Here is a 26,529-nt window from a genome sequence, read left to right on the forward strand (position 1 = left end):
AATCGTGAGTCGTAAAACAAATGATGTGGTCAAAAAGCAGCCACTGCGATCATTAAGAGAAAATCACGGTCATTAAGCAAACCAATGGTTCACTATCAATGCAGTTTTGCCAAAAATTGAAAGTAACTTTCAGGATTTGGCCAAATCGTCATAAATGCAGTCACATGACTGTGGATGCCACAAATGGCTGCAAATGTGGCCATGTCAGTAAATGCCCGAAATTTAGCCATGTGACTCCAGGTGACCTATCATTGGAACTTTGAATATGGGTCGTAAGCAGTCCTAAGGTAGGTTTGTTGTAACTTCAAGCAGTTGCTAAACGACTGGCTATAAGTCAAGGACTACTTGTACTGTATGATTCAGTTCTATAATTCTTGGATAAAATCTGAGTTACATAACAAATCTTGCCCGAAGTTGCCTTTTTGAGATTTTAGATCTGTCAGATCTAATTGTAAAACATAAATGACAATAACCCCCCCACAAAACATTGAATGAGAATGGTACATATAAAACCACATTCCCTTGCAAATGATGCTCATTTTCAAAGTTTCAAAGACTCTGATTGGTTGTTTGGGAGGTTTATTTATTTCTGCACCCTTATGTTTCCAGCGGCTTGTGTGACATTTGTCAACTGAGATGATATGAAGAAAAATTGATAGCTGTGGGCTCTTTCTTCTATGCTTCTCACAAGGTTAGGCTGAAGATTGCTTTGTTACTGCATCTTTCCTAGTTGGATCTTTTTCCAGGCTTCAGAGGCTGTAAAAATGCAGGAGTCAAGAATCCCAGCCACAGTAAATGTTCCACCAATGATGGCACAAATCTGAAATGGATAAAGAAGAAGGAAACGTTAAATACTCTTTGCCTTCCCTGCTCTGCCCTCCAACTTCCTTCCACACAACTTCAAAAAGACCTCAGGCATACAACTGCTTTTTATTCTTACTTTTTAGTGAAACATGCTAGATGCAGTTAATTAAGTTTAATCAATGAATTGAATAAAAATTTCAACCTTTTCTTAAATACACTATAAAATACCTTAAGTGTTGTAGTGTGTTTTTCTGAATTCTTTAGATCTTAGTAAACATTCCCCTTAAAAAATCACCAATGCGTGCTTCTCAACACCATTTCTACCTTTTCTCTTGTTCTTCCTCATTACATTAGAACCACATTAGGTTAAGATCATGTCATTTTAGTGCCAAATATAGTACAATATAGCACAGTGATGGTGAACCTTTTTGTAAGTGTGTGCCAAAACTGTGCGTGTGCACCCCGCAGATAAGCGTGCAACCCCCTGTGGATGCGCGCATGGCCCCCTGTGTGTGCGTGTGGGAGTTTTCCCCCTCGAGGCTTCAGGAAAGCCTCTGGAGCCTGGGGAAGACAAAAAACCGGCCCAGCGGACCAACCGGAAGTTTGGAAATGATTTGTTTCCAGCTTCTGGAGGGCCTCTGGAGGGCTGGGGGATGGCCGTTTTCATCCTCCCCAGGCTTCAGAAAAGCTTCCAGAGCCTGAGGAGGGCAAAAAATGGGCCCAAAAGGCCAACTGGAAGTTCAGAAATGATTCGGTTGGCCTGTTGGGCCCGTTTTTCACCTTCCCCAAGCTCTGGAGGCTTTCCTGAAACCCGGGAGGGCAAAAACGATCTTCCCCGGGCCTCCAGAAGGCTGAAAATCAGCTGGCCAGCATGCACATGCACGTCGGCAGATGTGGCTCTGTGTGCCACCTGTGACATGTGTGCCATAGGTTTACCATTACGGATATAGCATTAAGGATCTTCCCAACTAATCGCACCATTCATGCACAAAACTATCCTGAGGTGACATTTGCTGCCCATTCTGCTTTTCTCCATTCCTTTCCTTCTGCCATTGTGACTGCTTCTAGTTACGGCTGTCTAGTGCTGTTTGAGTAGCATTCTTTAATTGCTGTTTTAGGAGTATACCTGACTAAACTCAGTGTGCTTCACTCTGGGTATACATGCATAGGATTCCTGTGATGCAAGACTGTAATCCTATGGAATTTACTTCTGGATAGATATTGTAGCAGCCTTCTTCCAACTGGATGCCCTCCAGATACCTGGCTGGTATGGCTATTTGGTATTATGGTATTATGGATAACTGGCTGGGTATTATGCTCATTGTAGCCATCAGAACACTACCTTAGGAAGGATGCTTTCTCTCTTTGGGCTACATACTGAATTTGATGAACATTATCGTTCTTGTACATAGGACTTGTAATACTGAGATTAAAGAATAATTATTCAATTGTGAAGGAAAGTAGGAATAAGGTTACAGATAAGGTTATAGATAAACTACAACAAAGTTTAGTGACCATTCGAAGAAACAATTCCATTGAAAACCGTGATTTATGACCATTTTTCACACTTACGAGCATTACAACGCCTCCCTTGGTCACGTGGTCATAATTCAGACGTTTGGCAATTGGCTCATGTTTATGACGGTTGCCCTGTCATGGGATCACCTTTTCAATTTTCTAACAAGCAAAGTCAATAGGGAAGCCAGGTTCACCTAACAACCATTTTACTAACTTAACTGCACTGATTTACTTAGCAACTGTGGCAAGAAAGGTTGTAAAATGGGGCAAAACTCGTGGCACGACAAAACTGCGGTCCACTAAAGCGCGCCCGATTAAAGCGCGTACCTGACGTCATCAGCAGCGCGACAAATACCACCGCGGAGAAAAAAGGGCGCTTTAAAAAGCGCTTTTAAAGCAAGCCGATTCACGAAAAGGTAAGGGTTAGGTTTAGGTTTAGGTTTAGGGTTAGGTTAAGGGTTAGGGTTAGGTTTAGGGTTACGTTAAGCATTAGGGTTAGGTTAAGGGTTAGCGTTAGGTTTAGTGTTAGGTTAAGGGTTAGGGTTAGGTTTAGGGTTAGGTTAAGGGTTAGGTTTAGGGTTAGGTTTGGGGGGGTTAGGGTAAGGTTTTCGCGTTAATTTTAACTTTACCGCTCACAGTGTGATGTTTTCGTCGCGCTGTGATGACGTCAGGTACGCGCTTTCGTCGAGCGCGCTTTAGTCTACCACGGTTTTGTGGTGGAACCGCAAAACTAACTTAACAAATGTCTCATTTAGCAATATAAATTCTGGACTAATTATGATTAGAACTTCAATAGCAGTAACAGAAGCAGTGGGACAGAAATTTCTCATTTCTGTGTGTATTTTTCATTCAGATATTTGTATCCAGTGAGCTCAGTGAGATGAAAATATCTTTCCATTAAAAAAAGAAATAAGTTAATGCTTTTTTCAAAACACAGCTAAAATTCTGAGAAAAAACCACAGAAAGAAATATAAGAAACTGATCTCTTTACATTTTTTTCTTTTGGCAAAGTAAAATGTTTTCTCCTAACTACTCCTCTAAGTTCATTTACCCCGCCTTCTACCAAAAGTGATGCACAGTTACTTTTTAGGGAATATAACAGCAGAATGAGTTAGGTAACTTCAACATAAATCAGCTGACACAAGAGGTTTTAAACCACAAGATGGTAGAGGAGGAATACTTGATGCATCAAAGCAGGAAAGTATGACTTCACTTTTTCTAAACATAGGAAAAATATAATTCCACATCTATTTAAAAAAAGAAAAAGAAACATCCTACACACAGAGAATTCTCTGAACACGTAGAAACAACTCAATTTCTTAGGAGAGTCACCATTTCACTTCAACAATTAAGGAGCTAGGACATTTATTACATGAAACGTCACTATCTCATGATTATATAACAATCAATAAACATGATTAAGCCAAAAGAATACTCTGAACTGTGAGTCACCAAAAATGTAAATAATGTCCCCAGTTGCTATTATTGAGCCAATCAATTTTTGCCTGGGCCAGAAGCCCTCCCCACAACCGCTGGGAGAGATCATCCGCAGGCACGGGATCAGATACCATCAATATGCGGACGATACTCAACTGTATCTGTCCGCCCCGTGCCAACTCAATGAAGCGGCAGACGTGATGAACCGGGGCCTGGAGGCGGTTATGGACTGGATGAGGGCTAACAAGCTTGTGCTCAACCCAGAAAAGACCGAGTGGCTGTTGTGTTTCCCTCCCAAGGATTCCACCAATATTCCATCTCTCAGGCTGGGGGGTCAAACTCTATACCCCTCAGAGAGGGTCCGCAACTTGGGAGTCCTCCTAGATCCACAGCTATCGTTTGACCACCATTTGACGGCTGTGGCTAGGGGGGCATTCGCCCAGGTTCGCCTGGTGTGCCAGTTGCGACCCTACCTGAATCGGGAGGCACTCACAACAGTCACTCGGGCCCTCGTGACCTCTAGGCTGGAATACTGCAATGTGCTCTACATGGGGCTGCCCTTGAAGAGCATCCGGCGTCTTCAGCTGGTACAGAACGCAGCCGCGCGAGCGATTGTGGGTGCACCGCGGTTCACCCACATTACACCTATCCTCCGCGAGCTGCGCTGGCTACCTGTCGATTTCCGGATGCGCTTCAAGGTGCTGTTAATCACCCATAAAGCCCTACATGGTAGTGGATCTGGATACTTGAGAGACCGCCTTCTGCCAATCACCTCCCTGCGACCAATAAGATCACACAGATTGGGCCTCCTCCGTACTCCATCGGCCAGCCAGTGTCGGCTGGCAACTACAAGGAGGAGGGCCTTCTCAGTAGTCGCCCCGACCCTTTGGAACGAACTCCCCGTGGAGATTCGTACCCTCACCACCGTCCAGGCCTTCCGCACAGCCTTGAAGAACTGGCTAGCCCGTCAGGCCTGGGGATGAAGATAGTTGCCCCTCCCGAATGATGAATGCATGTTGGTTACTGTTTTTATTATATGTGTCTTTGTTATTGTCTGCATTTCCCCTTCCCTGATTTTATGTGAGCCGCCCTGAGTCCCCTCAGGGAAAAGGGCGGCCTACAAATGTCAATAAAATCAATCAAATCAAATCAATCATGACAACAATTCAACTCTGGGTCATCATCAGTAATAGGGACTTGGGACAACAAAAATGATGGTGGGCTGGAGAGTAACTCTGCTAGGTTTGAAAGGCCTGAGGTAATAATTTGTCCTATGAGGCTCCTCTAGATTTTGTCCTAGCAAAGAGGCTGGTATTTCAACATAACAGAAATGGAAGGATAGTATTTACAAGAAAAATGTCTAGTAATGATAGAATAAGGCTGATATCACTAAAGCACATATGAACAGGCATTGTCCCTTCGATCAAGAACTTTAGACCTAAAGCTAGAACATGATGGTTTGTTGATTTCATACTCCATTAGAATTAAAAAAAACAAGCCAAGATGTGAGAAATTCAATTGGATCCTGGTGCCAAAGAAGCAGATTCAGAAATGGAAGAATGCTAAAATAGGCAAGCCACTATTATCATATAGAATAGATCAGAAGCCAGGACAAATGGGCAAATGACAAAGCTTATGATAAGGGATAGGTAAAGAGCACTAAAAGACTCCACAAATTATAACAAAAAAAGGATTGAAAACACAAAATTACCCTAACTTTTTTGTTTTGTACTGAATGATGTATCAGAGTAGTGTGTAATATGTGGTCCTTCAGACGCCGCCTAGCTACAGTTCCATGAAATCATGATTTCATAATGAATAAACTGCATTTCTCTCTACTACTGTATTAGCATAATGAGATATAATAAAGAAAAAGAACATTTCACTACAATACATACAACCATAATGGAGCCTGACAATTATGGTTATATGTCATGATGGTCATAAATTGGGTTGATCACATGACCGGTCAAATTTTATGACCATTTTTGTGGCTGTTGTTAAGAAAACACAATATCTGTAAAACAAACACTAAAAAAACCTTCCCCTTTTTTGATTCTGTAGTATTAGAATTCTAGCATTGTGTTGTGAGGGCAGGATTACAATGTGTGATGAAAATAAAATCTTTGCATACTAGAGTTGATATTTGGGAATATTATCTGTGGCAGTATAAGTTTGAGAATCTTTTACAAAATGCTACATTAAAATCAAATTTAAAAATCCACAATTTAACCTCACTCCCCAATCAATGTCTCAGCCAATACCTTCCCATTGTCCTATCTGAACAATTTTCTGATTTCTAGATGCATCTGGGAACAAGTTCAGGATAACAGTTCTTTTTTGACTTAAATCACTAGCATATACACTCAGCTTATGAATAAGCAAGGACAAGAAGGTGACAGTTACTTACCGTTGTGATAAATCTGTACAAAGGTTGTCGCCTTTCTGTGTACTTCACTGTAATAGGGCTCAAATCATATCGAAACCAAATGGCTGGAATAATGCGTCCTGTGTGGCTATATGCTACATATTCCTAAAAAAGGATCAATGGCAGAGAATAAATACACACACAGACACACCTATGACTTCTGCATACATCTACTCACTTTCCCTAAGATACTGATAGTATTTGAGATGTTTATGGGAATCCAAGTTAACTTTAAAGAGCACACCCTTCAAAATCAAATTGGACTTAAACTAGTAATGATTTTTTAAGATACTGATTTCACATGGCCTACTCCATATATGACTACATCTTGATCTAATTCAATTATGGATAGTACAAAATTAGTACCTCTTATGCAGTAAAGTAGCAGTTACAACTTTCTGGGCTATGAGACATTTTAAACATTAGTTTTTGCAAAAGGAAGCAAATGCCCTGGATAGACAAAATTATACCTAACTGATAGGAAGGATCTATCTCAAAATCCATTAATTCAGCCATGCTTCAACTATATAAGACAGTTACTCACAAAGCAGGAAGCAATGATTGGTCAATCAATTTATAGCCTATGTCAGTTTATCAAGTATTCATATATCTAGCCTTTTTCCATGTTAATCTGCAATTAATATTTTCATTGCCATGAGTTGAAAATATATATTCCAATGTTCATGTCCAAGCACTTCATCTATGTGATTGAGTATGTTTTTGAGCTGAAAACTTTATTAGACTAAACTGAGAAGTTTGAAAAACATTTTTTTTATTCCTATCAGTTTGACTATACTGAAATTCACACAAGTTAAATGTACTTCAACCTTACTTTTTATTTTCTTTTTTTCTAGACTTCCAGAAGAGGGTGCTATGTGTACTGTTTAAATAAATGCACATTGAAAGAAGAACAACGGACACAAGACTGGAAAATAGTATTAAATCAAGCCTTTTTAGAAAGGAATGTAATATCTTTACCTTATTGGCTACAGTATATTGGTATGAGTACCGCTGTTTGCCGCTCATGTCTTCATACACAGTAGGAACAATCTTCAGTATATAATCATGAGAAGCAAGAGCTGTGTAAACAGAATATACCTCTTTTTGAGAAACCAAAAAACAACAGAGGCTCTTCTGGTGTACAGATTTCAAAGTACAAGTCTTGAACCTGGCTTAATCTGTTCAGAACTATATTAATTTCTAACTGATACACAATTGTCCAATTTTTTCTCAATGTACAAGAATATATCTAATCTTTTTGTGTGTATGGACTGCCAGCTGCTCTACCGCACTCAGTAAAACATGAAAAATCTAATCTAAATGTTGAAAGATTGTTCTTGTTTGCAATGCTCAATCATACACTAGCAAACTTTCAATACTAACATGCCGGTTCCACCACAAAACCGCGGTAGACTAAAGCGCGCTCGATGAAAGCGTGACGTCATCACAGCGCAACGAAAACAGCACGCTGTGAGCGGTAAAGTTAAAATTAACGCGTAAATCTAAACCTAACCCCCCCAAACCTAACCCTAAACCTAACCCTAAACCTAACCCTAAAACTAACCCTAACCTAACCCTAACCCTAACCCTAACCCTTACCTTTACGTGAATCGGCTTGCTTTAAAAGCGCTTTTTAAAGCGCCCTTTTTTCTCCGCGGTGGTATTTGTCGCGCTGCTGATGACATCAGGTACACGCTTTAATCGGGCGCGCTTTAGTGGACCGCAGTTTTGTCGTGCCACGAACTTAACTTGTTCAATGAATTTGGGGATAGTGTATAATTTTACATATGTTCAGTCTTACCCACTTGAAATTCAAATAACATTTTTTTTAAAAAAAAGCATTACATTTTTGTCATGGATCATGTTACTGCCAATGAAAGGTCATCATATTTAAAGTCATAGAAATCATCTGACAGTTTGATAGGAACCTGGATAGAAGCATGGAGTTTTGAAACGTAATCTCATAGCAAAGGTAGAAATTCTATAGGACAGGAAATAGTCTTTCAGTAAAAATGGAATTACTATAGTTTCAAACTACAGTTACCTTTAAATAGTCTAATTTATTACCTCCTATAAGCAGTGGTGGGATTCAGCCAGTTCGTCCCAGTTAGGGAGAACCAGTTGTTAAATTTCTGAGTGGCCCCGCCCCTTCCAGTCCACTCCTTCCAGGAGTCCCCACAAGCCCCATTTTTGCTCCCAGGAGGCTGCAGGGAGGCATACTAGGCCCAAAATGGGGCATGTGGGGGCAGCACCCCCCTGCAGCCCGTTTTTGCTCCCAGGGGGATGCAGGAGGCCGAGTACTGCCTGTCACACCCTCTAGCTACGCCCACCCAGCCAGTCATTAGGGCAGAGAACTAGTTGTTAAATTATTTGAATTCCACCACTGCCTAGAAGTAAATACAGAGGAAGGAATGCCAAGCAGAAAGATGTTGGGTAGGACCAGACTCATTTCCTGATATAGATGATTCTTAAAACTTTGCATCTCTGCCCTGGCTCTTTTTTATCTTTGTTTCTTTCCTTCCAACACACATGCATATACACTGAAATTTTACAAGGGCAGATCTGTGTAACATTGGTAGCAAAATATCAGAAGGCGTCTGACAGCATCTTTTCTGATTAACTAATTTTATTAAAAGACTTAAGCTTTTGTGAACTGCAATTAATCTACGAAGGTCAATTCCAATAAGTCTTTTGAAGTTGCTCTAAGAGACTAGTTTATAATATCTTCTTCAGGTATCAGACATCTCTAAAAAAACCCACAGTAATCAACAAATCTCTGGTTGCAGAAGCCATCAACGATATAAAACATCAAGAGATCAATTTTTCCTAACCTGGTGCTCTTCAGATGTACTTATGTATAATTCCCAGCATGACCAGTGACTAAGGCCAGCTGAGAATTATATACCGTATTTGTCGGAGTATAAGATGCTCTGAAGTATAAGACACACCTAGATTTTGGGGAGGAAAACAAAGGAAAAATATCTGCCTCTGTCTCCCAGCAATTTGCCTCCTTGCAACAAACAGTACAGACAATATGCACTGTTTGTGATGTTATATTTCAGACTATACTTGTACAGATGCTGTTAAAATTGATGTGCTTTCTGGAAGTATAATTATTCTCTGCTATTTAAAAGAATAGCACTTTTTAAAACAATAGCACTGGGCCTCTTCAGATCAAGTATTTATTTTAAAAAGCTTCTTTATTTTGTTAAGTTGTCTAGAATAATAATAAAGCAGTCTTTAAAAAATAAGTCTAATAATTTGAACATTCTATAGGCATTTATAGTTGTTGACTTACCTCCTTGCAGCAAACAGCCTGATTAGCACAAGAAAAAAAAATCTGCCTGAGATTTTTCTTTCACTTTCAATTTATCCCGATCATCAGCTGTTACAGCTGATTGAAGCCTCTGCAAGCCTCCCCCTTTTGCTGCAAAGAGGTAAATTGCTGGGAGGCAGAGGCCAAATGGTTGGGGTCGGTGAGTGGGTGGGTCTACATTCAGTGTATAAGACACACCCAAATTTTCACCTTTTAGAGGGAGAAAGGGTGCGTCTTATACTCTAAAAAATACGATACTGTAAGGAAGCGGTTATATATAATTGATCTATTTTGTGGCCTGTTCATCCCAAATTTATTTCATTGCTTAAGACCACCAGTGATACGGATTAATTTTTGTAAGCTTCTCCAATTCTGAACATTATATTAATACAAAATAAACACCACAAATTGTACATACGATTTGAACTGAGTTTATTTGTTCCCTCCAGTGCATTGAATGCTCCATGAATGTTGTGGACCTGATGAGAGAAACACCACAAAATATATTTTAGCATTAAGTATGTGTTTTTCTGTTCTCCGAAAAGGAATAAAATAATCCTTAAACAGAGATAAGAAGAAGAGGAAGCAAAAGGGAAGAAACCTCTTCAATTTTCATACAGTTTTGTATTGATGTCATCATTCATCCTTACTTGGGAACAATTTTTTTGAATTTCTAGAGACCTTGTGAACAAAGTATCTTAAAGCAACTGAAACATCTCAACATATATACAATAGTTGGCATATATTAGCTAATTTTATAAAGTTAAATTCTGAGCATACAAAGATAAATAAAATATCAAAAGAATTTTATCAAACTTCAATTAGATTTTTTAAAAATGAAAATGCTTAAATATCAACTTTGATTAATTAAGGTGTCTAAGTCTTGTGCTTTACAAAAGCAACAACTGTTACAAGGGTAACACTTATAAAAGGATGGTGCAGCTGGTTTTCTAAAGAGGCATTCAAATTATTAACACTCTAAAAGATTTGCCCTGCACCAAGTGGCACAACATCCACTGAAAGATTATGCAGAAACATGACCGCAGCTCTGTTTTTGACAGAACTTCATTCATAGATGTGTCATCAGAACAGCTCATTGAGAAGCAGCATTTTTTTAAAAAACAGAGCTAATGCCAAGTTATGAGCTCAGCGAATCCATTAAACTACAAAGACAAAACACTTTCATGATCTGGCCTGAAATATAAAACCAGTGAGATTAATTGAGATTCAGGTTTGAGGATACCGATTGAGGCAGTTTCTTTTTTTAAAGACTAACAGCCTGAGGATATTCCAAGAACCCCAACTAACAATCAGAATGAAAATCCTTGCAACACATGGACAGATTCAACCGCAATTCCATTCGAAAACTGAGCATCTTAGATCACGCTAAATCCAAAAATGCTAGGGAATTTTTGGAAGATTTTTATTCAGACAAATCAACCATCAATAGACACATAGAGTTAAACCACACGTACACACCATTCAAACAGTAAAACCATATGTACACACCAGATAATAAAAATCCAAGAAAGAAATGAAAAGACCAGTACAATACTCTCTGGCAGCCAAGCAGAGATTGATACAAACAGAAATAAAACAGTACCCTAATCAAGAAACTACAAGGATAAAAACCCACTGACAGGGCAGGTTCCTGTATAAAAATGGAGCAAGCCCATCACTAGCAATGACGAATATTACCTAGTCAGGTAATGGAACATCTGCAAGCAAAAAATCAATTAAGAGAGCACCAAGGACTTCATTGTTGAACCCTGAGCAACATATATTATCTTCTATTCATATTGATCTATGTTGCAGTAGTCAGACTGAAGCACTTGCAATATGTCCAGTTCCACAATACAGAAATAATGTTGAGGAATTGAAAAACATGCAGAGAAGAGCAACAAAGGTGGTAAAATTCTTGCAGGCTAAATAGTACAAAAAGCAACTAAAGGAATTTGGTGTGCTTCATGTAAAGAGGAGAAGGGTAGGGGAAGACATGATAGCAGTTTTCTAATACATGAGGGGATGTCACAAAGATTGATTCTCTATAGCACAGTAAGATAAGAAACAAGGGCTGGAAGAATTTATACACAGATATCCAAACTTAAAATAAGAAGAAATTTCCTGATTGTGAGAGGCACTAAGCAGTGGAACACACTGCCTCCAAAAGCTATGGATGTTTCATCACTGGATATTTTCATGAAAAGGTCTGACAGCCATTTGTCTGAGATAGCCTGAAGATTCCTGTCCTGGACAGGGGAGTAGAGTAGAAAACCTCTATGAAATCTCCCTAGCAGTTTAGCTTTAAATTGCATTTTTAACATGTTTATCTCTCTTCCTGGACGTATCCTGATAGTAAGATCCCAGTCCCACACCTTTGTGTTGCAGAATATACAATGTTTCCCAACTTGTCATTCTCTAGCTATGTTAGGAATTGAATTCCCAAAACTTCCAGAGTTAAACTCCCAAAAGACCTAGAAGATGCTAGCTTGGGTGAAGCTGAGATAGAGCACAAGTGAAGATATATTTTGTACTACAGTTAGATATAAGTGCATACTAAATAAAAAAATACTAAATACCCTTTTTATCTTGTAGGACACCTTTCATTCAAAGAGAAGATAAAGTGTTAATAAGCCCACAAATCTACTATTAGCCACAGCAAAGAACTCAAAACTATTCTTGAAACTATTGGATATACCAAATATTCATTCATTCATTCATTCATTCATTCATTCATTCATTCATTCATTCATTCATTCATTCTCTCTCTCTCTCTCTCTCTCTCTCTCTCTCTCACACACACACACACACACACACACACACACACACACACACACACACCAGAAGATACAAGAAACTATAGTGAGCGACCACTGGCCAATGCAATTAAGCAAAGAACTCCCATAAATAAGCAATTCCTGAGGGACAAGAAGAATAGGAATCAATAACCAAGTAAATAATTCCAAACTGGGGCTTTTAAAGTTGAAAGAATAAACCTGATTTAATATTAGCAAGGACTATTTTTAACAGGTTGCAAAATAACATTCAGAAAGCACCCTGTTACATAAAATTATGTTTTTCTCATTGAACTAATTTGTTTAGTTTTCATTTCCACCCAATCTTTCTTTTCAATTGTAAACACAGATCACATAATTGCATCAGATATTCCTAGCAGTTGTTTCTAGCAGACAAAGGAGACATGCACAGATGAGCTCATCCTTACTGGCTGCATTGCACAAGTTGGCAACTCCTTGCCATTTACAAACAAATGGATTTCCATCTATGTAGTATGCATGCGTTGGTAAGCACCCTTCCCATAGCTTGAAATAAATTGACCATACATAGGCATTTTTCCTGATGCATTCACCTGTCACAACAGAAATAAATCAGTGTATCAGACTGAATAGAAATGCCTTGCCATTTTGCTGCATACAATTTTTTAACAAGATGCACAACCTCCTTGAGAGCTGTAGTTCTCTGAACTCACCTGCAGCTTGTCACCAAAGGAGAGTTTGTGGATGACATGTGTCATATCAGGATTCTGAGGCTGTGCAGTGGCACTATGGGTTGATACATGAAAATTTCCTGGAACCTAAAAGAAAGCAAAGGTCAATTTCTGTTGTGCTTAAAACCATCAGCAACCAATGTTTGATGTGTAATTTGAAACTTCAAAATACTTATAATCCCTGGAAGATGCAGGACCAACAACGACTGGAAATGCTTGAAATGCTTATATAATTAAATTCCCCCACCTCTAAATGTTCATAATTATAATTTAAGAACAACCCCCCCGCCTGCAATGGATTATTTTAGGTTCTGCAACTAGTCAACGAAGAAACTAGCTAATATGAAAAGCATAGTAAAGAAAATAATAATGATACTCTCTAGCAAGAAAAATATTTACGTGGCAAAATGAGCAAGACTGATGGCACACCATTTTTAGGCATATTCTAACATGATAGGCAAGTACACTTTCATAGCCTGTGGAGCCAACAGTTGGCTGTACATCTTTATTCTACCAACAACATGCTACACACTCCTCCACCCTGAGGAGTCAGAAATGGCCTTATAAGGGTGGATTATCTAATGCCACCCCACCCACCCCACAAAGCAGGTCTGGTTTTTCATAGCTGAGTAAGTGAAAGTGGGGCTCTTCTACTCCCATTCTGAGAAGTGAAGATCCCTGCTCTTTAACATCAGGATGTTTCTTCCCAATAGGATGTCATTCTTTATTAGCTAAGAGGTCCTTGGAATAGAAGGCAGCATTGTACTACTTTAGATTACAGCTCTTTGTCCTGTGGTGACTCTTAAGACAGAAGATACAATGTTTTGATGAGAAAAGAGAAAAAGCAACATGCAGACTTGTTATGCTCTTCAAAAAGTTAGAATCAACTCTAAAGCACTTTAAAATTCTACATTAACATTACTCCTATCACTGAAGGACCAAAAGTTGAATCTGTTCTTATTTTCTTTTGGGCCCCAAAATTAGCACTAGGTCTTATTTTCGGGAGATGTATTACTAGCTTACTTTAGGACCATTGCAGCCAGGCATCTCACACCCCAACACTTGTCACACCACTGCCTGACTTCTTCTGCGTCCACTTGCAGCCAGACACCACGTAGCTCAGCGCGCCAGGGCCACACCTCGCGGAAGGAGGCTTTGTGTTGTGAGGTGCCATTGCATGCACGAGCAGCGGCACCAGCAGGATGAGCCATGCGCCCTCCTGCCACAAGCAGTGACACTGGAGCAACGCGTCTCACAGCATCTTGCCATGAGTGGCAGCACCAGTGCGATGTGCCATGCGGTCTCCTGCCATGAGCGGCAGCACTGGCACAATGAGCCATGCATTTTTCTACTGCGAGTGGCAGCACTGGTGCAATGCGTCATGTGGCATCTGGCTGCTAGTAGCTGCAGAAGTCAGGCAGTGGTGGTCCTAAAGTAAGCGGATGTGGGAGAGGTGGGGCAGCTCCACCCTCCACCCCTTCCTAGCACCACACTTTGCACCACAAAGACAAGTGGCTCTTCCTGCAACGTCATACAAGACCCCTACTTCCCCGGAGACATTTTGCAAACAGGTGCCACAACCCAGAAGGTTCAGAACAGGAATTTGACTGCCTGCGTGGAACACCAACTCGTCATCCCACTGAAGTAGTACCTATTTATCTATTCGCATAGAACATGCTTTCTAACTACAAGGTGATCAGAAGCTAAGGTAAGTGACAGCAGTTCACCCCACCATGTACAGCTAGGGATCAAACCGCTGGAGCAGAGACTATCTCCAGTTTCATTAAGCCTCCCATTATGATATCATGTGAACATATTATAGAACCAAAAGTTGGAAGGAACCATTCAGAACATCAGATCTAACACTGCTTAATCCGGAATTCAAATTAAAGCATTCCAGTCTAACTCTTGCTTGAACACCCTCAGTAAAAGGAACCCCACCTTATCTACAAAACTGGTTGTTCCATCAAATTTTGTTGAAATTTATTATAACATAAAACAAAAATAGAAACAAATATAAAAAGGGCATAAGGGAAGGGAAAGTAGAGAGAAAAGTAAAAGGTAAAGGAAAAACCAAGGCAGTGACTTCCAACATTTTTCAGTACGGTAGAGTACAAAATACAATTACAACCTTAATTTTTTGCTTTATCTATTTAGCAATAAAATAGGCATTTCAATAAAAACGAAGTAATGTAATCAATCATCAAGACTTAAAATCACAGTTTCATTTTTTTTCCTTTTTACAGCATGAAGCCCAGAAGCAATTTCCAAGTCTTAGATAGGTTTTTTTTCCCCTCCTAAAATTCATTTGAAGTGTGCTTTCCTGTAACTGACATTCATGATTAACAGATCATGACTTTTTTTCCTATAATTTTTTCAGATGTTTGAACGGTGTTACTTTATTTTTTCCTCAGTCTTCTCATTTCATTTTAAACATTGATAATTCCTCCCATTACTCTTCACTGAAGCCTATTTTTAGTTCCCCAATGACCTTGTTCAGTTTGCCTGAATCTTGCAACGCCTAGACTTTAGACTGGATGGGTCCCTAAAGTAGAATTTGATAATGCCCAATAAACTGGAACTACTGCTGTCAGTGATTTTAAATAAAGTATATTTCCAAATGGGATACATAAATGAAAAGTGACTGTTCAAAATCAGCACGGAAATGAATGGTGTTTATTAACAAGTTATTTCAAAATAGTAAGGATGGGATATTGTCTTGCTAAATAGTCCAACTGTTGCATGAGATAGCAGAGTGGAAAATGTACTTAACAATAATGTAGATTGCTTCATCTTGTGGCAACGTTCCATGGCTCAGAGAAATAAAATCAATTTTCTTAACAAGATTCTGATTTCCAGAAACCAAAGCTATATGAAAACTGTCAACCAGGACACTTATTCAGGAAGAGGTTCCGATTTCATCAGTTATTTCTGTAATACTTTCTTACTCTGATTATGAGTAAGAAAAGTTGCAGATACCTATGCTATTAAGGGTAAAACTTAACACAAAACCTGTTTTTTCTTCATAAATGACAAATTTTATACCTCGTTCCTTTACAATCTGAGGGCCACTTTAAACAGCAGCATTTCTTCTGCAGTGGTATATGACCTAAATCATAGTTCTTGATTTAACTCTCTGCACATACAAGCAGTTTCTTTTCAAAGCTTTTCAACATTTCACCTGAATGGTTTCAGTTTTACTTGCCTTGTTGATGCTGAAATGACCCTCAAATCTGCACCCATCGCCATTATTCAGAGGAATTTTCATTGAGTTATCAATATGGCCAACTTCATGTCTTCCCATTTCATCTTGAATATCTAATCCAATCACTACAGGTCAAAGACCAGAGTTAAAAAGAGGAAGAGAGACTCTATTATAAATGATTTAACATGAAGACATAACTGTATTTCCCATTTTTATATGAAAGTGAAAATATATAGAAAAATAATCATCATTAAATATATAATGTTCCCCTAGTTTTATGAATTCATAGAATGTAGTTCTGTTAAATACTACCAGAAGTATTCAGTGAGTCAATGCTAGAATGCAAGCATCAACTCTCTTTTAGCAAGATACTGACAAGCTTCTATTATTTGATATGGCTCAAAACATTTGCTTAGTTAACCCGTACAGAGAGATGAATAAATGGGATATAGCTTTTGTTTTCCTCAAAGCATTTCTAATACACACACACACACACACACACACACACACACACACACACACTTAAAAAATTATTTGTGTTGCGTTTTTTGTTTTTCCATTGTATTCCTTTTGGGTTTTTAACTTTGTCATTAAGACTCATGTATATGAGATGGGCAGCTACATAAATTTATCAAATAAAGAAAGCATAATAATAATTATATTGTTCTGCTGGTACATTATGAGAGGAAAAGACAACTAAAACTTGGCTGTTCCGAGAATGAGTTAATAGAAAATGCTATATATCATCTTTGCCATTGGAAAATAATCTTATTTTCAAGCTTAGGGACATCTAAGATATCCACCTGGGTTGCTCGTACGATTGTTTTTCGCTCTCCGGAGCCTTCAGGGAAGCCTCCTAAAGGCTCCAGAGGGCTAAAACCAGCCCTACAAGCAACCTGGAGGTCACTTCCAGGTTGCTCATAGTGTCGTTTTTTTGCCCTCCGCAGCCTTCAGGGAAGCCTCCTGAGGGCTCCTGAAGGCTCCGGAGGGCTAAAACCGGTCCTACAAGTAAACCGTAAGTCCGTTCCTGAACTTCTGGTTTGCCCATAGGGCCGGTTTTCCGCACTCCAGAGGCTTCAGCGAAACTCCTGAAGCCTCCGGAGGGCCTCCAAGGAGGGGCGGGAGAGGCTGTTTTCGCCCTCCCCAGCCTCCAATAGAGTGTCTGGAGCCTGGGAAGGGGGGAAAAAGCACGCCAAAAATGGGGGGGAGCGCTGGTTGTGTATGCATGCGCACTGTGGTTGTGCGCATAGCATTATGAGTGTGGCACGCCCGCGCATGACCCCCCTGCGCTCCCCCCGCTTTTGACATGTGAGCCAAAAAAGGTTCGCCATCACTGGGATACCATTCCCTAAAATCTCCCATGGTATATCCATTAGGATGAGAGCAGTAAGGATTTAGTCTGGCAAGATTCTGTCTATTGTGTGTAAGCAAATAAAGAACTCTGGCTAAGTTTCTCTACGTCGTTCTTGGGCTCATCTGCCTCTGGCAATTTTCTACCACGTTTCCCTGAAAATAAGACAGGGCCTTATTTTCTTTTGACCCCCAAAATAAGTGCTTGGCCTTATTTTTGGAGAGATCTTATTATTTTTGAGATGCAGGAGGTGGCGAGTGTGGTCCTCTCATGGCTGCTGTTGTGTTGCAATATTTTCAGGCAGGGCTTATTTTTGGGGGAGAGCTTATTTAAGCACATGCGGTCAAAAGCCCGATTGGGCTTATTATTCAGGGAGGTCTTATTTTTGGGGGGGAACAGGGTATATAGTTGTTGGCCAGTACTGTCCATGTATCTGCTTGCTTTAGCTGGATAACTTCATGCCTCTCTCCCATTACACTATTGCTATTAAAGCTAAAAATATGTTGTGATTCTGCTGGGATGCTCACTCTCAGGGGAAGCAACAAATGGACCAGTGGACTGGATTCAAAATAAGAGATTTTTTTTTTAAAAAAAGCACATAAAAGAAAATACATTGCAGTATAGCTTGCCCTTTCTATAATTTTAAACCCATCAACATCTGAAAATGATTACCGTGTCCTACTCAGTCACTTCGAGAACAGCTGAAATAAAAAAGGAACTTATTGAGATTTATGTGAGAAATGTGTATTAATTGCTAAGGTTCCCAGAAGCTGTAATACTTTAATATCTGTTATAAATGATGCTTGCTTTCCCTTTCTATTTCCCTAAGATCCATAGTGACTAATTGCCTTCCAAAAATTTAAGATGTACCGGGGGGGGGGGGGGGGAGAGGAGTCAACAAGCACAGGAGTTGCCATCAGATCAAGTCACTTCAGTGGACTTAGTGTGCTTCTCTCACAATGGAAGAGAGAAATCCAGTGACATATGAACTGGTGGTAGAAATTCTATGTAGAAAATCTGTACATTGCTGTAAATCTCACATTGCTTGTAAAAATAGTTACAACAGCCTTACAGCCGTTCTGAAACCATTGTTTTTCATAAAAGCTCTTTGCCTAGTACTGAAAACATGAGATTATATGCCAAATAAGCTCTGCATGCCCTTTTTAAGAAAAGAGTGTTCAGTAAATATTTAAGTACCCTGTCATTTGTTACCGTGATAAGTACACTATTATCTAAATAAATATTTAGCAACACCAGAAAAGCCATTCATAAAAGCAAGAATGTAATTCTACATTAAAAAGTATTTTTTCCCCAAGAAAAGAACAAGTATTACTCATAGGAAGCTGAATGTGAAATATGCAACTAACTTAGTTGTACAATCACAATTGCAATCTTAGCTGAATAAGGAAAACTCACATTCACAGTGCAGGCTTGGCAAGGTGATGTTCAAATTTACTTCTATTTTTCCCCCACTGTCTTTGTCTGGATCATCCACATAGAGTTCATTCACACTGCAGGGGAGAAGAAAAGAGGTGGTGTAATTTTTAGAAGATATTTAAACAAGCCTTTATTTGAATGAAATGTGCCAAGGACATTTGGACTGAAAGAGAAATAAACTTTGCTATAGGACTGAACTATGCAGGTTCAGAAAAATAATTACTCTTCAAAATACTCATCCTGTCTCTCTAGAACACGTGCAGAATGCAGAACAACTGACCTAACAATCATTTCAAAAGAAACGTACTTAAGTAGTGAGATAAGATGTACTTTTTATGTGATTGTGTTGTTAAATAACATGAAAGTTCCTAACGGCATAAATAAAAGTAGGTTCTCATCAGTTAAATAATAAGTACAGTGTGTATCTTCTCAATAAAAAAACAGAATATACTCACAATGAATAGAAATCAGATTCAAGCTTAGACATGTTAATAATTGGGCAAGTTGATACTCTTTCTTGGCTCCCAATTAACAAAATTATGTTCAAAATAGGAGTTTTTACATTACATGACCAAATACGAACAATTTCTTTCCAGGAAGGTTTCAGCTTCATTCATTTAGGCTAAATAAGTCAATTTTAAATAGATCTCCATTATTCAATTTTACAAATAGAAGTATATTATTTAAAAGTTGAGATGTGGCCCAATTTTTTTTTCCAAAGAAACTTTATTTCAGCATTTCTCAATCTCAGAAACTTTAATATGTGGGGACTTCAACTCCTAGAATTTCTCAGCCAGCAAGCTGAGCCATCTAAAATTCTTTTTAAGTTCCTGAAGTTGAGAAAGACTGTTCTATGTACGATGTATGTGAATGGAACAGAGTAAAGAGACAACATGGTCCTGCCTTTCTCAAAGTTATTATGATTTCCAGTTTTGTTCAGGCAGCATGAACCTTACTGTATGGGAACTGTGGGACAGGAAGTGGGAACAGTGGACTCAACCTATTCCCTTATGTTCACATTCTCATATGTGTTACATCATTAATGTCTGTTCTCACCATTCCAAGAATTAAGTAATATGCAGATGTTTTTTAGGAAAAATAGGCCAAGATATGCAAGTGCTCTAGGATTAAGTAATATGCAGACATTTCCTTAGCAAAAAGTAGGCCACAGATATGCAACGCTTCTAATTAATTAACTATATTTTTATTTTAAAATGCTAATTTACTTTAACAATAGCAAGAATGGCTTAAGATGATATGCTTCTCACATAATCCTATAGATGACTAATAATACACCTAATATCATTACATAAAGGAGGACATTGAAGGTTAACCGAAGTCTGCATTAGCATATTAAATTAAAACATAATAGCTGCACTCTTATTATTAACGGAAAGGACCTTAGAAATTTTCTACCTTGCTGAAGCAGGAGACCCTCTACCACTGATCCACAAACTATGGCTCGCAGTCTGGATACAAGCTGCCAATGCAAAGTATCTGGCCCGTGGAGTGGTGGAATTCAGCCCCGTCCCTCACCCCACCCCTCACCGTTGGCCTTATCTTCCAGCGAGCATCCACTTCAGCTGCATTTCCGGTTAGTTATTTCACTGGTTGAGCTGCACTTCTAATCACACTGCTGCTGCCCAAGGTAAGGCCGAAGGATGTGGGGGAGGGCTAGTTGACTGAGGGGTGATCTCGCCAGTGTAGCCATGTGGTCCAGGGCCGGTGGGTAAATAGGAAGGGACTGCTGCCAGCTTGTAAAGTAGTGCTTTAAAAGGCTTTAAAAGTGCTTTAAAAACAGCCTTTCAGGATGTTTTTCACAGCCATATGATCCAGGACCGGTGGGTGAGTAGGGGAGTACAGCAAGTACAGCAATGACAAAGGCAAAATGGACTGCTAAATTGTCCGTGCCCACCCAGTCACATGACCACCTAGCCAAGCCCACCCAGTCACATGATTACCTAGCTACGCCCACCCAGCCGGTCCGCCCCCCCCCAACAGTCTGAGAGACTGAATCGGCTCCTTGTTTAAAAAGTTTGAAGACTCCTGCTCTATACCATTTCAGATAAATGGTTGTCCAATCTCTTCTTAAAAACCTCCAGTAATGGAGCATCCACAATTTTTGAAGGCAAGCCATTCAACTGCTTAATTATTCTGTCAGGAAATTTCTCCTTATTTCTAGGTTGGTTTTCTCCTTTATTCAGTTTCCATCTATATAATTTATATACAGCTACAGCATGGTTCGCCCTGCATATGTAAAACAAAGATTGTGATTTGTTCCAAGAAAACAAGTCAAAAAATGAAACCAACTTTTTTTTCTAGGTTTCTTTTTCCGATATCTCTGGTTTACACAGCGCCTTAAACCAATTCACAGGTGCAGTTTTCTGTAAGTATAGTTAATTACACCCAATAAAAGGAGGAATCTGTAGATATTGTTTGACTTGATCCAATGAATGTTTTGTTTAAAAAGAATAAAAGTACATGCTCATGACATATAAAGCAGAGTTGCAAATGAAGTTGCTTAGCATAAAGGATAACTAATCAATTGATCGTAAAGTTCAGTTCTCATCCAATTCATCCAAGTCATGCCTCTTTCCCAGCAATCGATTCTTGAACTCATTCTGCAATTGCTTGCTTTCCCTTCATTTTTTCCCCTTTCCCTTCTAACCATTTTGCATTTTACTTTCTTTTCAGATTCTTGGTAGACAGATATATAGCTGTGATGGCGAACCTATGGCACATGTGCCACAGGTGGCACGCAGAGTCATTTGTGCCAGCTGACTTTGGCCTTCTTTTGAGGCCGTTTTTTGCCTTCCGGAGGCTTCCCTGAAGCCTCTAAAGCTAGAAAAACTGGCCTTACGGGCAAACCGGAACTTCAGGACCGTTCTTCGCCTCCTTCAGGAAGCCTCCTGAAGGCTCCGGAGGTTGAGAATCGGCCCTACAGACAAACCGGAAGTCACCATTCCCGAACCTCCAGGTTCCCCATAGGTCCTGAGGCCTCTGGAAGGCATCCGGAGGGGCGGGGGAGGTTGTTTTCGCCCTCCCCAGGCTCCTAGAAGAGCCGAGGTGGCGCAGTGGTTACGGTGCAGTACTGCAGGCCACTTCAGCTGACTATTATCTACAGTTCAGCGGTTCAAATCTCACCGGCTCAAGGTTGACTCAGCCTTCAATCCTTCCGAGGTGGGTGAAACGAGGACCCAGACTGTGGGGGCAATATGCTGACTCTGTAAACCGCTTAGAGAGGGCTGAAAGCCCTATGAAGCGGTATATAAGTCTAACTGCTATTGCTATTGCTAGAAAGCCTCTGGAGCCTGGGGAGGGTGGAAAAACCATGCCAAAGCGGTGGGGGGAGTGTTGTCACTGATCATACACATGCACGTGCTGGGGGGGAGTCACACGCATATCATTATGGGTGTGGCATGCAAGCGCACGATCCACCCCTGTGCTGCCCCCCCATTTTTGGCATGGCAGCCAAAAAAGGTTTGCTATATCATTGATATATAGCATGATTTTTCAACATTATCAGGAAAATATTTTACTGGAACAAGTTGGCTCAAGATGGACCACATGAAAGTAAGTGTACAAATGGAACAGAATGTGGGTTTTGTATTCAGAAAAACATGTACTGTTCAGATGTTAAGATTATATGGTTAGCCTTTAGTTTTTGGAACACGTTATAAGCAGTGACGTGCGGTGAGGTTTATGGCTGGTGACGCACTGACACAGTGGTGGGTTTCATATTTTTTTTTTAGACTTGTGGACTTCAACTCCCAGAATTCCACAGCCAGGCATGCTCAGTTCCGATTTAAAATGACAGCATTTGTTTTTCTCCTTTGTGAAAAAGTTTCCTTCATTCTTTTTCTTCTCCCTCCCCCCTCCTTCCTCCCTCTCTCCAAGTTGGCTTGGACTATCTCTCCTACCCCCTTCCCTCTCTCACTCACTCTCTCTCAAACAAACACAAACACAGAAGTTGGATTGGATATATTTTCCTCACCTACGTCAGGAATTTTTCGGCTTTTAACCCTTGCTTAACTCTGCTCGAGTGATCATAAAACGCCTAAAGTCAGACTAGATGAGGCACGTCGATCTCCTGCCTCCTCCTGTAGAGGGTGTTTTTTTAGAGGCTTTTTTAAACAGTTAAGCAGAGTCATCCATGGTGACTCTGGCAGCAACTAGCTCAGCCTGACCTCAGCTCTTGCCTTTTTCCTTTTACATTTTCTTTTCTTTTCATGGTGACAGTGGTGAGGCTCTGCCTCCCCTGACTGCACGTCCCTGGTTATAAGCTATTCCTGAAAGACAGTAAAGAGTCAGGTCAGCAGGTTCACAATAGCTGCATTTCAAGGCAATGAGCCATACTCAATTTATTGCTTGGTGATCCATAAGGCAGATGGTAAGCATTAATCAATCCTTTTTGAGATGATTCATAAATATGATACAGAAGGGAGGAACATGTCTACTCATGGATGATCTGGTTTCATGTTCCTTTGTTGCAGCTGCCAACAGGCAGAACTAAGCTTTCCAGTGTTTATCACTGGCTGATTACATAGTTACTTAGGATTAAGTAATACAGTCCTTCAAGTTCCCAGGATTGACTCCAGTCAAGAGAAGCATAAATCCTCATAAGCCGTGCACCTATCCTTATTAGTACCTTAGTGCTTCCTGAGGTATGCCATCTTATGACACTGCCTGTTTCACAAGAAGGTCTCACTACCCTTCTCACCATCTCCTCCTGGATCTATGAGACATGCCTATCCTGTCAGTTACAATCTGCGAAACAAACAAAGCTGTCAAAAACAGTCAAGCTTTGCAGGATTTATACTAACACTACCTTGAAGTAAAAATTTGCACCCTTGCTGTCCTCTTTAGGAAAAAAAAACCCATTGCTTTTTGTAGAAGATACTCTAAAAGTATACATGATGGGCTAATAAAACAGGTTTGATTTGTGGTTCTTTACTCCACAGTACTGGTAGTCCTCAATTTATGACCATAATTGAGCCCAAAATTTACATTGGTAAGTGAGAAATTTGTTAAGTGAATTGAATCACTACAGTTATTAAATTAGTAACACACTTGTTAAGTCAGGGCTGTCAAACTTGTGGCCTGCGGGCCAGATGCATCACGTCCTGGCCATGCCCATGCCCAGTTTAGCAAAGGGGGAGGGGAAATCATGATACATCACGTGATGACGCTGTGACGATGCATGTTTGAACCCCTGTGTTAAGTGAATCTGGTTTCCACATTGACTTTGCTTGTCAGAAGGTTGCAAAAGGTGATCACATGACCCCAGGATACTGCAACTGTCATAAATGTGAGTCAGTTGTCAAGCATCTGAATGTAAACCACATGGCCAGGAGGAGGATGCAATGGTCGTAAGTGTGAAAAATGGTCATGAGTCACTTTTTTCAGTGCCGTTGTAACTTTGAATGGTCACCAAGTGAGCTGTTGTAAGACAAAGACATATATACCTTTTATTCCTTTATTTTTTTAAGAGGAGGTAATACAATGCTTGAGAGGGATCTTGAGTTTCTCCCACAGAACTTCTAAACTTGCCGCTCCAGCATCTTAGCTTTCTATCTCCATCTCATCTGTTGCTGTAAGTACACCATTTTCCCCCATCCAAAAGAATTAATTGGTGGTCTTGGGAAACAATTGTTCTTCTTCATGAAAAAAAACTTCCTTCCAATTTTACCTAATCGTATCATAATTTGTCACCCTTCCTCTTTCTCAAAAGGCATTGACAAAGTGCCACCATAGGTTGGTTAGACTTCCATGGCTGGTATCTATCGGGCAGTACTAAGCTTCAGAATTTAGTCTTCTGATATTTACCAGTGGTTGGTATCTTTAGAAGAAATGGTCTACAGAATTGAGCAAGGACAGACTACACTTCTGCCTCCTCAAATGTTTATGCTCCTTTTATCTGAAGAAAGCTGTAAATTACCCTTGAAGTAATCTGAAGCTCTAGTATAAGACAGGTAATATGTACTATGAGAGCTTTCCAATTTACCAATGCAGAAGTCCTCAGCTGGAGAAGACAGCCTGCCTCCTGAGGCCTCACCATCACAAGAAGCTTTATTGACACTGCTCCTCTACTAATGGTGGCACAAAAGGGGAGTTTGAAGTAGATTAGGGAATGCCTTAGAAATGTTATATTCAATCTGATCTTTCTTCCAACAAAGGGGAACTTTCTCACCACATATTTAAGAAGAAAATATAATTAAAAACAACCCCTTTAATGAAATATAATTAAAAATAATTATTTCAACCAAAAATAAAAAGGGAGCAGAGATAAAAATTAGATCAAACTTCCTACATAGAATAAACCAGATTCTTCCTACTGATTCCCTCTATTCTTCCCTCTTTGTGTGTCCTTGAAGTGTGTGTGTGTGTGTAAGAGAAAGGGTGGAGGGGGAGAAGGAAAGAGAGCGAGACAGAGAGACAGACAGAAACATGCATGACATCATTGCAGAAATGCAGTTTATATCTGGTACCAGACATTAACAGGCAAGTACTGTAAATAACATCTTTTTGTTGTCATTGTGGTTAAGCGCTGCTGCTGCTGCCTCCAACATGTTTGTTAATATCTCAACTTCTTAGTACTTGCTCTTGTGATTCTCTGCTCACTAACATAAGGAAGTTAGCTTCTGAAGTAATCAGGTTTAAAAAAGGATACAGTATTGCTTAGTTATTTTAAGATTTAAGATACACTCAACATCTTTGTCATTTCCTCTTTGACCAGACCCAAATATGTTCAAAGCATACTGGCCTACTATGGAAGGAATTACAGATCTCAAATCAATATAAAATAAAATGGAGTATAGAGACGTCAACATTCATTTGAGTCAGCCACTATAATTGGCACTATGGCACTCAGTCTTCTGTTTCCTGTTAACCCACACACATACATGATGAGGATGCACAGTCTAACCTTACCACTTAACAATTTTGCAACACCTTTCATTAAAGTATCTCAAAAGTGTTGAGCAAGCATTAATTAAACTGAGGAAGTAGACAGCCAAATATGATTCTCAACTTAAAGCATAGCATAATGAGGAATACAAGCAAGATTATTCGTCAAATGTGTACCAGTCATAGTACTGAAAAAACAAACCAGAGACAAATGAACTAGTTAGTCAAACAATTAAATCACACTTCCCTTATTAGAACAGTTAACACTTGCTCTAAGCCAATGCTTTTCAAATAATTTACTAGAGACTCTTAAGATTCTTCAAAATCTTTTAAGAGGTTTTTAACTTTGAATATTACAGCTGATGAAAAGCGCTCTACAAGAAAATTTGCCCAACAGTATTTGTCTTTTTCTACAATATGGACAGGGGAAAAAGATATGAGGATAAATTCCCAGAATTTATTAGTCACTGTAGAGAAGAGCTGAAATCCACATATCTGAAGACTTCCAGGTTGGAATTGCCCAATGTATCACCTATTCCAGATATACATTTCATTCATACAGCAACAGAATGCCTATGGACATTCTATACCAGCAAAATAAATTGTGGCCTCCAAAATTATA

The 26,529-nt window shown here is 39.6% G+C and overlaps 1 protein-coding gene across 1 annotated transcript in view; it reads right to left on the reverse strand.

The window, feature by feature from the left end:
* Window positions 1-562: 562 nt before the first annotated feature.
* Window positions 563-26,529, reverse strand: part of ERGIC1 (endoplasmic reticulum-golgi intermediate compartment 1) — an 80,833-nt gene continuing 54,866 nt past the window's right edge. Inside the window, exons 4-10 of the mRNA XM_014057762.2 lie at window positions 18,981-19,075; window positions 16,214-16,338; window positions 12,991-13,095; window positions 9,922-9,982; window positions 7,166-7,266; window positions 6,170-6,292; window positions 563-820 (exon numbers count right to left, since the gene is read on the reverse strand). Coding sequence (XP_013913237.1) covers window positions 713-820; window positions 6,170-6,292; window positions 7,166-7,266; window positions 9,922-9,982; window positions 12,991-13,095; window positions 16,214-16,338; window positions 18,981-19,075 — 718 coding nt within the window. The 3' untranslated portion in view covers window positions 563-712. The remainder of the gene's footprint in view (window positions 821-6,169; window positions 6,293-7,165; window positions 7,267-9,921; window positions 9,983-12,990; window positions 13,096-16,213; window positions 16,339-18,980; window positions 19,076-26,529) is intronic.

Source organism: Thamnophis sirtalis, unplaced genomic scaffold, assembly GCF_051295495.1.
Source record: "Thamnophis sirtalis isolate CommonGarterSnake01/CBP01778 unplaced genomic scaffold, rThaSir2_p1.2 scaffold_3, whole genome shotgun sequence".
NCBI lineage: Eukaryota > Metazoa > Chordata > Lepidosauria > Squamata > Natricidae > Thamnophis > Thamnophis sirtalis.